Source organism: Hyaena hyaena, unplaced genomic scaffold, assembly GCF_003009895.1.
Source record: "Hyaena hyaena isolate Hyena2069 unplaced genomic scaffold, ASM300989v1 scaffold_253, whole genome shotgun sequence".
NCBI classification, from domain to species: Eukaryota; Metazoa; Chordata; class Mammalia; order Carnivora; family Hyaenidae; genus Hyaena; species Hyaena hyaena.
Window position 1 is genome coordinate 744,322 of NW_024080887.1, and position 15,545 is coordinate 759,866.

The window sequence follows — 15,545 nt, forward strand, 5'->3', positions numbered from 1 at the left end:
TATACACTGAATTATCTGAAGAAGTAAAAACACTAAATGTACTTAGAAATCATATTAAATTGTTATAAAAACTCACAGGCTTCATTGCAGTCAGAAAAGTCCAGTTTTGAAGTGAAATTCCAGAGTTTCAGCAAAAACTTAAAAGTCATTTCTAAGCTGCATCAGTGAAGGAAACTGACTATGGAGCAGTCCACTTTCAGTGATTTACTAAGGAAAGGAAGTAAAGAATCTCTCCAAAGCAGATGAAAAGATCCTTTATGTATGTGAAGAGGTGGACACTTACAGCCAAATCAGAAAGAACCATTGGGTCTTTATCAATTATCATGAGGGAAAATGGTTTATGATATTTGGTGAGATATCTGTTGGCTGAAAAAAATCTTGATAGGAAAATCAAATTCATACTTCAGAGGAATAAATGACTTAGGAATAATTTAAATCTCGACTCTGCAAAAAGTATCTTTATGTCCCTGATGTTCCAAAAGGGGCATTTGGCAGAGGCTCAGGAGCTGCTGGAACTCCCTGGGACGAGGAAGGAGATCCATTAAGTTGGGATGGCTTGAAGATCTAGGATTTTGTGCCTGCATGGACCACAGTCCTCGGTCAGGCCCACTGCATCCTGACACAGCACTTCCTCTACAACAGCAAGACAAGTTGTCCTCGTGCTCCCCATGCTGGCAGATACGCAACACCTTCTTTTGACATCTCTAAGACATCTGCATTTTCAGAAATACAGGCCAATAGGAATGATACCACAGATGACCTTGGTATCATTGGTAATTACTTTGGTAATCATGCCAGATTCAATCCTCTCACCTGAATGGAAGGCAGCTGACCCTGGGCTCTGTTCTTTTAAGTCATCCTCCTGTCAGAGGTCAGATATCCCAGATGGGTCCCAGGAAATAGTTCTTGACAAGAGCACCTCCTGTCATGCTCTTTTCTCTGGAAAGCCGGTTTGGACCTCCCCAAGAATCTTTTCCACGGAAGGATGTCCATGGCCCAGCACGTTCTTCACTGGCAACACAAAACGTCTCTAAACGAGTCCTGGATTTTGGTTTTTTGTCCATACAACATTAAAACAGAAGTCAGGCACCTTCAGAATTGATCTAGCCTTCTAACGAGCCTATTTCTAAAGATCAGAATCATAGGAAAAATGCATTTTTGTCCTTTCCTAAAGTAACTTTTGATATTTTCTCTACTTTCACTGCTACTAAGTGATCATTCCATGCCTCAAATGGAAGATGGAGAGAATTATAATTCTTAAGATACTGTTTTATTACTGGAGATTATTTAAACATGATTCTGAAAAGGAAATTGTTTCCATTATATTCTATTTGTAGATATGGTTATTATGGTATTTTTGTCGTTGTTGCTGACAAGTCCACTAAAGCAATCCAGGAACACAGAAAGAATTTTGCCTAATAAAATAATTTTGAGTGTTTTCTCTTTTAGTTTTATTGCTGTTAGTTAAGTGGTATACAGGTGCTCAAACAGAGACATTACAGAATTACCATTCTCAGGACAATGTTTCACAAATATACATCACTTAAATGGGAGTTTCGTTAGTAAATTGCTTCCATTTTATTCAATTTCTACAAAAAGTATATAATTTTTGATATTGCTATTAAACAAGTCTCTTCTACTGATCCAGGAAAACATAGTAATTTTATCTCCTAAACTATTTTTCAATTTTCTCTTCTTTAGTCTTTCTGCTGTCATTATGTGATTACACAATTGCTCAAATGGAAGCTCAGTAGAACTGTAATTTTTAAGATAGTGTTTATACATTTATTTAAAAGTGAATGTCACTTTCTCTGTTTCTAGATAGCCTGAAGATAGTATTTCAATTGTTTAACTTAAACTCCCCAATAACATGGTTATAAAAGTATCATGTCCATATCAGTTGTTACAGAAGACATCTGGACGGAATGGTATCAGATATCAGATGTGCTAACCATTGACTAGAAACATAAATCAACACATGTAAAAAGCAATGCCAGTGATATGCTATTGGAGTCCTGAGGTTGCATTCCCCAGTCCTGTTGAAGCAGAAACTGATTTAAGCCGAGGTCAGAGGTGGAGCACCAAGCAACAGATTCTAGTTTTAAACAGACTGCTGCCAATGATTCTCTCAAGCCATGAGCCAAATGCAGAATGCAGAGTTTGCCCTTTTCTGTGTTTTGGAACAAATAAAAATTTTAACCTGACATTCGTAAGACTGTTGTGAGAATTAAATGAAATAACACACCTATGGTGCTCGCATGAATAAATAACAGCTGCTATCACTATTATTCACCATTAGAAATATTATGGTGGAAAGCAATGAAGAGAAAAAAGTTACAGGTTAGATTCACTATACCAAAAGGAGAATAATCGTGACTAGTGTCATAATTGGAGTTATTAAAATGTAATCAAATTCAGAGGGAGCAAGTTTAAGAAAAAATTAATGGATTCATGTTAATTTAAATTATGAAACATTTCAATATTTGAGAACCATGAACTAATTTGGAACTGTTTAATACTTCTTATAAAGGCTAGTAATAGTGATAGCATAAAATAAATTTGCAGGTGGCAAAATTTAAAATTAGTGTAAATACAAAGAGCTGCAATATGGATGGAGAGAAAGAAAATGAATGACTTGCTTATTGATAAGATGTAATTATCATTAAACAACAGAGTGGATAAATGAATACTGAATTAGCTAGAATGTTAACAAGAGAGAACATTGAGCTGTCAAGAAGAGAATCAACACCCTTAACTGACAGTGTAGAAGACGCCTGAGGCCTACAGAAAGGCTTCTTCTCTCAGAACCCTCCCCAGGAGACAGGGGCAGGCTCAGGCAGTGCTTGATGCACTTTGAGGAACTGATGGGTCCAGAATCCATGTGATCTAGTTAGGCCAGTAAGATTTGATCTCAGGACTTGGGGATTTGGAGCTGAGTGATAGAGAGACTGGGAGTCAGAGTCATATTCATAGCAGTACTCTAGGGGTAAGTAAGGTCTATAGATTTATTGTTAAGGACCTTAAACTTGCCTTGGCTCCTGTTTCAACAACATTCAACTAATTCCCTAGATCAGGTACTGTGCCCTCCTGATACCTCCCTTCCTCCCCAGCCCCATCTTTTTGGCTCAATCCAACCTGATTAAGTTTCTGTTATTTAAAATTAGAAAAAAATATTTAAAAAAAATTTTTTTAATGTTTTATTTATTTCTAGGAGAGAGAGAGAGAGACAGCATGAGCAGGGGAGGGTCAGAGAGAGAGGGAGTTACAGATTGAAACAGGCTCCAGGCTCTGAGCCGGCAGTCAGCACAGAGCCCGACGCGGGGCTTGAACCCACGAACCGCGAGATCATGACCTAAGTGAAAGTCGGACACTTAACCGACTAAGCCACCCAGGCGCCCCTAGAAAAAAATATTTTAAAAAAACATTTGAAGTAATATTTATACAGCATCAAAAAAAGTACCACTTTTACATTATCAGTGAAATTCTAAGTACTAAATGTAAATTCTCTGTGCAGTTTATTTCAGTTTGAATAATGAAGCTCTGGAAATTCCAGCACAGATAAATGTGGACAAGAGAGAGGTTATAATAGTTTTCAATAAAAAGAAAGAACATGATTTTTCCAATGTACTACATGATCTTTTTATTTGTCAGTTTGCAAGCAGAAAACTGATGGAAACTAAGTCACATATCTATATGCTGTTATTTGGGAACTACTGAATGAAACCCTAGAGATTCTGAAATAGAGAATTAAAAAAAATCTTTTGATTATTCAGTAAACTCATTTTTATAAACAGACATTGAGGTCAGGGGAAATTGATTACCTCAAGGAGGATAATTTTAGGCAAGGCTGCATTAGAACCCTGTCTAATGCTCTTCGGACATAAACACATTGATAAACAAATGCTTCCTCACAACTGGAAGTATTATGAATAAAATAATGGCAGCCTATTCATTACAGATAGCTTGTTGGTGATCAAAGCTTGCTTTGTCATGCTGTAAATGTTTATATTGTAACAGTCTAGACATTTCATTAATATTTCTTAAAGAATGGGAGATATTAATTTATCCACTTATGAGTCACCATGGATATAAAAAACAAATAAATGAAACTACCATTATAATGTGAAATGCTGCAACATAATAACAATTTGATGTTCTTGTTTAAGATGTCAAATTGAATGTTGATTAGTTAGCAATATATTATACTAAAATTTTAATTTCAGAAATAGTTCATTAGTCTAGAATTTGTGGATAGGGACATTTGTAATTATTTCTCCCACAAATGAAAAGATATAATCTTCTATGCACAACTTTGGATATAAACAAGCAGCACAAGTTTTGCAGTTAACACTGGGCATGAGAACCTGGCTATAGGGCCATCTACACTGGCCTGTTTTAGTTCTGTATTTCAACCAGAGGAAGCTTTCTCCTCTTGATATTTTCCCTATAAAATGATGACAAAGTTAAATGAATCTGGATCTTCTGTCACCCTGTAATCTTTATGGACTTTAACATTTTCATTCCACTTACTAAACAAAGTAAAATCAATGTTCTATAATGAATATACATTATTTTCATTATTGAGAGAAAAAACCTTTACTATTAGAATAAGTGGAATTAAATAATGATTTTCCCCCTGTAGTTGGTAATTTCTAGACCCTCTATTTATTTATTTTTTAAGTTTATTTACTTATTTTGAGCAGGGGAAGGGCAGAGAGGCAGGGAGAGAGAGAGAGAGAGAGAGAGTGAATCCCAAGCAGGCTCTGTACTGTCAGCACAGAGCCCGATGGAGGGCTCAAACTCATGAAACCGTGAGGTCCTGAGCTGAGTGGAAACTGAGAGTCAGACACTTAACCAAGCGAGCCACCCAGGCACCCCTAGACCCTCTATTTAAATTAAGCCTCCCAATTTTGGGCTTAAAACTAAGTTCTCAGGATCTACCATACAACTTTGTGCCCATAGTTAACAATACCATATGATATTTTTTTAAGAGGATAGATCTCATTTTAAGTGTCCTTAATTTAATAAAAAAATTAAATCTATGTCATATACATATTTTGTTTTCAATGAAAACAATGAAATATTTAAAATTCATTTTTCCCCCTAATTATAAAAGTAATGCAGAGACTTGCAGGTCTGGGATGAGGTGGAGTAGTTGCACTTCTCCCCACCCCTTCCACTAAGTACAACTAAAAACCCTGGATGGAATTATGAAACAAATACATGAAAACTCTGTAAGAGGGAGAAAAGGCAGATTGGCTAGTTACCTTGAAAGACACGGCAGTGAGTTCCCTGGGTTTTCTTTTTGCTTCATATTTCTCATACTAGGTGCTGGAGATTCAAGCAACCTGGAAATGCCAGCAGGCTCAGACAAAAAATGGCCCCGAAAGCCTACTCTCTCTAGACAAAGGACCAGGAAAGAAAGAGCCTAGCAAGAAAGAAACATTCAGTTAATAACCACTCATGCAGAAAAAAAGTTAACATTGAGAGGCCTGAGCCATACAAAGTCCTGCTTACAAGGTTGGCCTTTGGCTAGCATGTGGAAACTTCACTGATAAAACAGTTCCCTACATTGATTATTAAACTTTCCTTAAATGATACAGATGCTTCATTGTGCCTAGACTGTTCACGCAAAGATATGGTTTATACTGTATACCTGCTTTCCTTCTGAGGGTCTGGAATTGGTGCTATATGACCAGACCACAAAACCTTGGGCATTGAGTTTCTAATGAACTTCCCTGGAAGGCAATACATTTACACCGATTGTCACAATTCACTGATGTAAAAATTAAGTGCATCCTGGGCAATTCTACTGGGGGAGAACTCTTAGATCTTGTGCCTCATTTCCTCTAGACTTCATGCCACAAAATTTTTCCTTTGCTGATTTTGCTTTGTAACATTTGCTGAAAATATCATCAACGAATACAACTGTACATTGAGTCCTATGAGTACTCCTAGTGACACTGAACATGAAAGCATTCTTGGAGGCCCCCAACATACTGCTCTACTCCAACCAAGTTTCAGAAAAAGTGGTGATCCCAACCCCACCTCTGTCAGCAATAGCCCATTGGGAAACATAGACTTTCACTCATTCCAGACTATAATGAGGTATCTACCAGGATAGTATCAGAGAAAGCTGAGTGGGAAGCCAGAACTTTTATCATATTCTAGTGGAAATGAGGCCCTCCACCACATCTCCCATAATGTCAGTCAGTGGAGGCCATCTGGGGAGTAGTGATTAGGCATCATTCTACCTCCCAACTATGGGGGGGTATCAGTTGAAGTCTGGTGGAGAACCTGAACTCCCACCCCTATACAACATGAGGTGACAAAGAAGGCCTAATGGGGATATGAACTTGTACCCTGACCAGGAAGTTTTAAGGTGGCATCTCTGTAACCTCACTCTGTGGTGTCACAGAAGGCCTGATAAAACAGAAGACTTAAGATCCAGAGTATCATACTGTAATACACAAAATGTTCAGGATACAGTAGAAAGGTACTTTTCCAGGAAAATCTCAATTTGGATGAGAAAGACAATCAACAGATGCCAACACTGAGAGGACACAGATGTTGGAATTATTTGACAAGGATTTTAAAACAGCCGGCATTAAAAATGATTCAATAAACAATCATGGACATGCTTGAAACAAATAAAAAGTTTCAGCAAAGAAATGGAAGACAAACAAAAGACATATAGACATTTGAGAACTGAAAAATTACAGTATCCTAAAATAAAAAATTTTTAATTAGAAGAATAGAAGAGTATATAAGAATCAGTGAACCTGAAGATATATAATAGAAATGACCTAATCTGAACAATAAAGAGAAAATGGATTAAAATAATTAACAGTCTTGGGGACCTGTAAGCTATACCAAAAGATCTAACATTTGTGCCACTAGAGTCCTGGGAGGAGAGGGGAAAAGAGGGTGGGCCTGAAGAAGTATTTAAAGAAATAATTTCTGGGGGAGCCTGAGTGGCTCAGTCAGTTAAGTGTCTGACTCTTGATTTCGGCTCAGGTTATGATCTCATGGTTTGTGAGAAAGAGCCCCACATTGGGCTCTGCACTGACATAGCCTGCTTGGGATTCTCTCTCTTTCTCTCTGCCCCTCACCTGCTCCCATGCGTGCACATGCACATGCGTGCTCTCTCTCCCTCTCAAAATAAATAAACTTTAAAAAAATACAATTATAAACTGGGGAGAGTAAAGAAACTTAAATGGAGTTAAGGTTTTTATACTGCACTCAAACAAATAAAATGCCATCTCCAGTAGACTGTGGTAAGTTTTATATATATATATAAAATGGATATATATATAATGTTATATGTTATATATATATATATATAATGTAATACCTAGAGTATCCATTGAAAAATTCATACAAAGAGATATACTTGAAAACATTACAGACAAATCAAAATGGAATTGTAAAATCATGCTCAAGTAACCAACTGAAAGACATGAAAAAGAAAACAGAAAAACCAAAACCAGAAGGAAGAAACAGCAGGCAATAAATTGGCAGATGGAAACTTTAACATATCAATAATGAAATTACATACAGATGGTCTATTTTGTTTGTAAAAGCCAAAAACTGAAAAAAAAACAAACAAACCCAATTTCCAAACTCGTGAATAACTAGGCAAATTGTGGTAAATCCAAGCCAGCGTATTGTACTCAGCCACAAAAGGAAATGGATTGTTGCTACAAACAATAGTTTCAATAGATCTCAAGAGCCTTATGCTGAGTAAAAGAAAACAATCTTAAAAGGCATATATATTTGGGGCGCCTGGGTGGGTCAGTCTGTTAAGCATCTGACTCTTGATTTTGGCTCAGGTCATGACCTCATGGTTCATGAGTTTGAGCCTCAAGTTGGGCTCTGCACTGGCAGGGCAGAGACTGCTTGGAATTCTCTCTCTCTCTCTTTCTCTCTTCCTCATCCCCACTCGTGCTCTTTCTCTCTCTCTCAAAATAAATAAATGAACATTTTTTAAAAAGGCATGTATTGTATGATTCCATTTACATAATATTCTAGAAATGACCAAAGCATAAAGATGGAAAACAGATTGGTGACCAAGGGTTAAAAATGGCAAGAGGAATGGGGGTGTGGGTGGGTACAAAGGGGGCAGCCCAAGGATATCTTTGTGGTGATGGAAGAGTTCTGTATCTTGACTGTAGTGGTTATATGACTCTATATGTGTAACATATGGCATAGAATTATATGCAAACAAACTGTACCAATGTCAGTGTTTTGATACTGCAGTATAGCTGTGAAAGACATAATCATCAGAAAAAAAACTCAGTGAAGGATGCATGTGATCTCTCTTTTCGTGACTGCCTGTAAGCCTATAATTATTTTTTATTTAAATATAAACTATATATACAAATGTATATACATCTAAAGCATAGAAAAGATATGCAAAATAGGCATAAAAATTATGTGGTAAGGATGTATCTCTATTATTTGAATTTTTTAAAAAAGAATGCAAAATTATTATAAAAATTCCAAATACAGAAAAATATAAACAAGATGAAAATGACTTGCTCTATGATGCCATCAAGAGATCATTTCAATTCACTCATTTAACAAATACTGAGTGCATCCTGTGGTGCCATTAGCTGTTAACATTTTGGGGTATATTTCAGAACTTTCCCATGCATCTAGAGTTATATACAAATTATAATCATTCATGGATATGCATTATTATATGCATAATATGTATTATTATATAAAAAGCTCTCATTATTTGACATTTTCTTCATTAATATCCACCATTCAGCAAATATTTGATTACCTGCTTTAGCCAACACCATGCTAGACTCAAATAATATAATGGTGAATTAATCAGACATGGTCTGTTTCCTCAAAAGTTTACAGTATAGTGAGAGACTGTCACTAGACAAATTTTTTGAGATAAATACACAATTACAGATTGTGTCAAGTTTAGACAAATGTAAACAATATTTGAAATTCTCAGCAGGGGTGGCTGGCTGGCTCAGCTGGTTAAACTTCCCACTTCAGCTTAGGTCATGATCTTAATCTGTAGGATTGAGCCCCTCATTGAGTTCTGTGCTGACAGCTCAGGGCCTGGAGCCTGCTTCCGATTCTGTCTTTCTTTGTCCCTCCTCTGTTTGCACTCTGCCTCTCTTTCTCTCAAAAATAAACATTAAAGAAAAATTTTTTGAAATTCTCAGCTGTGAAAGGAAAGGTTGTCTTGATAGCAAGATACCATGGCATGTTTATCATTGATGGAAATGAACCAGTAGAGAGAAAGATTAAAAATATAGGCATGAGAGAGGATAGCAGATTTAAAGAAAGTTGAGAAGGAAAGAGCCAGAGCACAAGTACAAGGGTTGGCTTCAGGTAGAAGGAAACTGCCACAAAGAAAGAGAAGTGAAAGAAGCAAAGACAAATACAGACATAATTTAGTTTATAGATTCAGAGGTCTGAAGTTGAGGCATTTCCTCTTTGAGACCTATTTTGTTATCAAAAAGATAAGATAATGTCATCTGCCAAGAATAGGATGTAAATTGGAAGATCTGAGGTTTAAAGCCAGTTGTGGTTTTAAGTTGTCATTTGGAGATAGAACCTAAATAGAGAAAGTAAACTTCCCACACGGAGTTAAGAGACTGTAGAGTCTGCCCTATCGGGCAAATTCTGCTCATTCTCAGCACACTGACTGCAGTCAAGGAAAAGTCAAGGGAACAGATTTTAGATGAGAGAAACAAAGTGCTATAGTAACTAAGTTTAAAAGAAAGAAAAGAAATAAGGAAAGTGTTTTTCAACTGGAAGGAGAGAAAGAAAATGACCTGAGAGAAAAGGGGAAGGAAGTAAACAGGTCAGGGGAAGATGGAGATAAAAGCAAGGTGGTGTGGATTCCTGGCTGGGGCACAGGAATGTCCTTTATTTAGCCTTATAATCCAAACATGATCACAGTGACATTAGCAGTTTAACATCTGATTTTATGAAACTGGTTCCATGCTTCTTTTAGTCTCTTAGACCCAACAACCTACTGAAATTCTTGGAATTCCCAGGCCTCCAGTTGCTGCCGACAATTATGAGTGAGGGACAAGTATATTACTCTCCACATATTAGAAGAGAGGGTCTAGTGAGCAACAGGAGGCAGAAGTTTAATTATTCACTTCCCAATGGCACTTGTGAGTTGCTCTGAGCTGTTTTTAAAAGTCCATTTTGTGTTTATTCCTAGTTACCAGGAATCCAGCTCCTTTATTCATAACATAATTTTTTATTTCATGAATGTTTAGCTTAATAAAAATGGACTTGGAAGAACTGAGATATGGGCAAATCATCTGTTAGATGGGCTTTGTCCAAAATACTTTGCTACCATTATTTTCTGAGGAATACCACTGTTCAACACTTGGCAACTATTAAATTATCCACACTCGAGGAACACCCAACTTATCAGATCCTCCATTTCATGGCTATTTTATTGTTAAAAAGAAGACTCTCTTTGTGAATCCTGTTGTTTAGAAATAAACTTTATGGTGTTATAGTTGAGATTTATGATTAACAAAAACGAGCCTCTTGAGTTAACAGCAAAAAATATAAAGTGGTCAAGCAGCTGGTTAGCACAAGAAAAAGGAACAGACTGGATTGAAAGAAAATTATAATTCAGTCTGGAGCTCAAGCCCTTGTTTTTGATCATCTCTTTGGTTGGACTGTTAACATGTGATTCTTGTACAAATTCTTTTAATTTGGGCTTTTCCTTTCCTTTCTCCCCCCCCGCTCTTTTTTTTTTTTTAAAAGAGAGTATTCTTTTTTTCCCCCTTTATTGAAAATGTTTCATTTTTAAAGATGAGGAGCTTTTCATGCATTACTAATGCAATAAAAATTACCAAAAGAGAGAGGTAAGGAGAACATAAAATAGTGTTTGCCCTAACTAAAAAATTGTTAGGACGCAAAACTTGGTTCTTTGCTTCTCTTCATCACAGCCAAAAGGGAAACATCAATCAGTTACACCACTGTCACGTAGAAGGAAAAAAAAATACATATTTCAAAGACTGGTACTTATGTGAGGCCAATATTCTCATTTTCCTTTCCTTTTCAAAATCTTAAGTTTTGGTTGGCATCATATACAACAATCTAGTGGCAATGATTCCCCCCCCCCCCCCCCCCCCCCCCCCCCCCCCCCGTCTAACATCAAGTGATGCACGTTGGGAGTCCCTTGTATGAATCAGATGGGAATTGCTCTAAATTTCCATTAAAATCTACAATTCTTTTGTCAGGCTTTGTAAATGGCTTTCCTCACATTCAGAGGAAAAAACGGAGTGGAGGCGGGATGGGCAAGTGGAGACACAATTTTATACTGGAGTAACCTCGATGGGAGCTCTCATACTGAAATTCACTTCCCTGGTTTTCTGAGCGATTCAGGCTTGCCCCTTAAATTATTAGTGCTGGTGGCCCCCGACGCCAAGGAGGGAGTCTCAAGTCTTCAGTCATCAAAGGTCACCTTTCAGCCCTCATCCGAAACATGACACAGCCACACGAGTCCTACTGCAAAGTCCTACGAAGGTCTCAGCACCCCTGAGAAGCCAAAGAAACACCACCAACCCACCTTCTACTTCGGCGAAACAATACCCAACACGTCAAACCCCTGAAGTACCCGCCCAGCTCTGCGCCCACCAGCCGGCGCATGCGCAGAAGAGGGGAGAACAGGCATCCATCCAGGAATCGTAGGGGTTACAGTCTCGGAAAGGCCTGGCTCCGTCGCCAGGTGAGGAGATCCCTGATGGCAGCTATTTAGGATTATCCTCACCAAAGGCAAACACGAGAAGCAGCCCTCCGGTCTCCGGCACGTTTCCGTTTCAAACTTGAACTTCCGGTTCGTTAGCCGGTTCCGGTCCCCGTACTTCACTTCCGGTCACCCTCTGTTCCGCCGCGGCTGGTTCCTGCGTCCACTGCTGCCGGTTCCGCCGCGCTCCAGGTGAGGGGACGCGGGGCACCTGGGTGCGCTGCCCACCGAAACGCCGTCGAAGCCGAGGGGCCGCGGCGCAGCACAGCTGTTGGCGCGACGCCGCCTCCGCTACGGTCGGCCCCGGCGGGCTGGAGGATGCTTGTGGGCGCCCTGGGCCACGTCTGCCCCAGTCTGCGGCCCCGGCCTGCGGCCCCGGCCCGTTCGTCGTAGGGGCCGCCGCCCTCCCGTCCGGCCTTCTCGCCTGTGTCGTGGGCTTCCGTGCCTCAGTGGGTTTTGCGTCCCCGAGCTCGATTCCTCCCTCCCCTGGGGTTTGTCCATCTCTCCTCCTCGCCCTCCCTGTTGAAGGCATCCTGGCCTCCGGGGTTTTTGAGTGTCTACTATGCTTGTATGCTGTCCCCTACCATTCTCTTCCCACAGCTGCTGCTTCTGCACTACCTCGCGGTTGCTGCTGCTGTAGGCTTGTCAAAAAGTTAACCTCCTCTCGATTATCAAGGTGTTAACTTCTACTGCTATTAGTTTCAAAAATCCGCCTTTGCCACATTTTAGTTGTGTGGGCATGGACAAGTCATTTTCTTTATTTTTCAGTTTTTAAATTTCTATGATGAAGACAATAGCCGTTCAGGATTGTGAAGATTAAGTGATAGAATTAAGTTGTTTAGCATGCTGTCCTTATTCTATAATCTCCACCATTTGTCTTGCTCTGTGCAGTTTTCGAAGTGCTGTCAAGGGTGTTCTGTCATGCCTTTTAACACTTCTTGCTAAGTAGATATTAACTACCTCATTTTAGGGTAGGAATTTTGGAATCGATGAGGCAAGTTAGTACAGTATGTTAGGCAGAAGGGCTAACCTAAACAGTGCTTTGTGACTCTAGGTTCACCCTAAAGGTTTGATCCTTGCTTACTTGTTTGGGTTTAATTGCCACCCAGCCCATCCCCAAATCCTTTTGCGGTTTATAAATCTGATAGGGCCTAGCATGATACAAAGTTCAGTAAAACCTTGCTTGGGGAACATAATTTGTTATGTTATTTTAACATAACATTAATAAATCTTGTTAATTTATCAAGTTAAAATTTATTAGAAAAATTCCCCATCTCACAGAACACTTGCAGAGCAAGTTACTCACAATCCAAGGTTTTCCTGTATTAGAATTGTGTGAGAAAGAAGGTTAAATATGAAAACATAAGATGACTCATGTGTTTGCGATGTGTTGTTCCATTGTGAATGATCTCACTATTGAAGAAATTAGATTGAAAAGTAATTTTAGGACTATGCATTTAAAATATTAATGGTATTTGTTTTGTTATGCTTGGTCCTTTAGAGCAGTTGCAAATTTGGAATTCCTACAAGTGGTATAGGTGATGTATACCATTGCATACTAGTTTACTAAGCACACAGAGCCCGTGCCATCCAGCACATTTTCTTTCTTAGCTGAGAAAGTTGAGGAGTCTAGAGTATTGGTTCTCAAACTTTTCATATGCCTCAGAAATGGTGGGGGGTGGCGGAGGCTGGGACAGGGACTCTTAAAACACAAATTGCTAGGTCCTTTCTCTGCAACCCCAATTGTTTTTAACAGGTTACCAAGTAGGGTCATGCTGTCATCAATTGGTCCAAGACCACATTTTGAGAATGCTGAGGTGAAATGACTTGTCTAGGCTCATCTGGAGCTCAGGTGATCTCACTCCACACAACATAAACTGTTAGTGCTGGTTGCATTCCTAGCTCTTGTAAATTTTCATTTTTGTTCCCACCTTCACAGAAAAAAATAGTATTTATTTATTTATTTTTTAAATGTTTTATTTATTTCTAGGAGAGAGAGAGAGAGAGAGACAGTGTGAGCAGGGGAGGGTCAGAGAGAGAGGGAGTCACAGACCGAAACAGGCTCCAGGCTCTGAGCTGGCAGTCAGCACAGAGCCCGACGCGGGGCTCGAACCCATGAACCGCGAGATCATGACCTAAGCGAAAGTCGGACGCTTAACCAACTAAGCCACCCAGGCGCCCCAGAAAAAAATAGTATTTAAAACCATCTTTCAGTTTAGTTCAGAAGGTCTGTTTGGCTCTTTATTGAGGATCATAACATTTGTTAGCAATGTATCTCTAAAATGTATTACATTGCCCTAAATTAACCCACTTTATTTGAATTTCAGTATTGCAGGTTGTAAACATAAGAGTGTAAGTATTAAATGAATTCATGGTACTATCTTTTGGTGAAGACATTTAAGTTTCTAACTTGTTTTCACATATGATTCACAGTTTGCCGCCTTGCTGTTGGTCATAATTCAGAAAGAATGCAATCAAATATTTCATTAAATAAGTGATAGCATTTGTAAAGATTGACACTTTTGAAATTAGGAAATTCTATTCTCTGACCTGTGAGGGAAATGAACTTGGGAAAACTGTTAGAAAGCTTTAAGAGGGAAGAGACCTACATGTTGTGGGTGATGAGAATAGCAAAAATAATTTTGTGTGCTCGTATCCGTGCCTGCGTGCTTTGTATTTATTGATCTTTCAAGAGAGGCAGTTGTGATATAGGAGAAGAAACATGAGATATAGTCAGAACTGTTATGTTCCCAGCTATGTGCCCATGAGCAGATTACATAACGTCTCTGAACTCTCACTCCATTGTAAGAGGGACAATTCTTACCAATCTTGTTAAATGAGATTGCATAAAAACTGCCCAACTTATTAAATATGAAACAAATAATGGCTATTTGCTATTTATTTAGCACAGTGCCTAGAATACTTCAGTTCCAGTTTTTAAGAAAATTTATTTAGCCAGTGCTTAATTTATGTAGTGCTTACTATGTGCCAGGTCTATGTGACTTATAAATATTAGCTTAACCCTCATAAAAACCCCCAAAGTAGGTAGTATTATCAGCCTTACTATACAGATGAAGAAACTTAGACACTAACAGTCCGGTAACTTCCCAAAGTCAAATAGCTAGTAAGTGGGAAAGCTGGAATCTGCACCCAGATACTCTAGAGTTTGCACTTTTAACAACTCAGTGTATCACAGCTCAAATGTTAAATAAATATGAATGGTTCATCATGGAAGAACTATCTTGTAGCATAAACCGGGTCAAACAGGGGAGATAGGTAGCCTATCATTGCAGCTTAACAACTGAACAGGGAGAATCCGATAGAGTGTTACAAAGTGGTAACTCTAAGCCAAAAATTGGGAAGGTAGGGGAATTTTAACTTTGAATCCTAATAACTTTTGGTGTTCTGGTAGCATTTCTTTAAGGAGAATATCTTGTTTCTCCACCATTAGGTTGTAAAGTAAGACTCAAACTGCATTGTTCCTAAAATTTAGTTACAAGTTTGGCTATATCTTTGATGTATCAATTTTAACTTATTTACTTGTATATCTCTTTCTTTTTAGGTATCCTCTTCTGAGCAAAAGCTGCTTGATCATATGTTTCAAGGATGGCTCTCCCTATCATCGTAAAATGGGGTGGACAGGAATATTCAGTGACCACACTTTCAGAAGACGATACTGTGCTAGATCTCAAGCAATTTCTTAAGACCCTCACAGGAGTGCTACCAGAACGCCAAAAATTACTTGGACTTAAAGTTAAAGGTAATTCTCTCTTCACTTTAAACTTCTTGTATTAAG

The 15,545-nt window shown here is 38.6% G+C and overlaps 1 protein-coding gene and 1 long non-coding RNA gene across 4 annotated transcripts in view; one reads left to right on the top strand and one right to left on the bottom strand.

Moving 5' to 3' along the window:
* On the bottom strand, positions 1-11,831 carry LOC120240599. 2 transcript variants are annotated; one of them, XR_005530660.1, is made up of 4 exons: positions 11,774-11,831; positions 5,268-5,428; positions 814-1,011; positions 1-713 (listed from the first exon to the last, which is right to left on the bottom strand). It is a non-coding gene; the product is annotated as an uncharacterized LOC120240599 (long non-coding RNA). The 2 variants fall into 2 exon arrangements; XR_005530659.1 differs by lacking the exon at positions 11,774-11,831 and adding an exon at positions 11,573-11,695.
* UBLCP1 (ubiquitin like domain containing CTD phosphatase 1) overlaps positions 11,814-15,545 on the top strand; it is a 20,975-nt gene continuing 17,243 nt past the window's right edge. The window contains exons 1-2 of one of the 2 annotated variants that reach the window (XM_039245361.1): positions 11,814-11,941; positions 15,312-15,509. In XM_039245361.1, coding sequence (XP_039101292.1) covers positions 15,356-15,509 — 154 coding nt within the window. In that variant the 5' untranslated portion in view covers positions 11,814-11,941; positions 15,312-15,355. The other variant, XM_039245362.1, reaches the window with a different exon arrangement.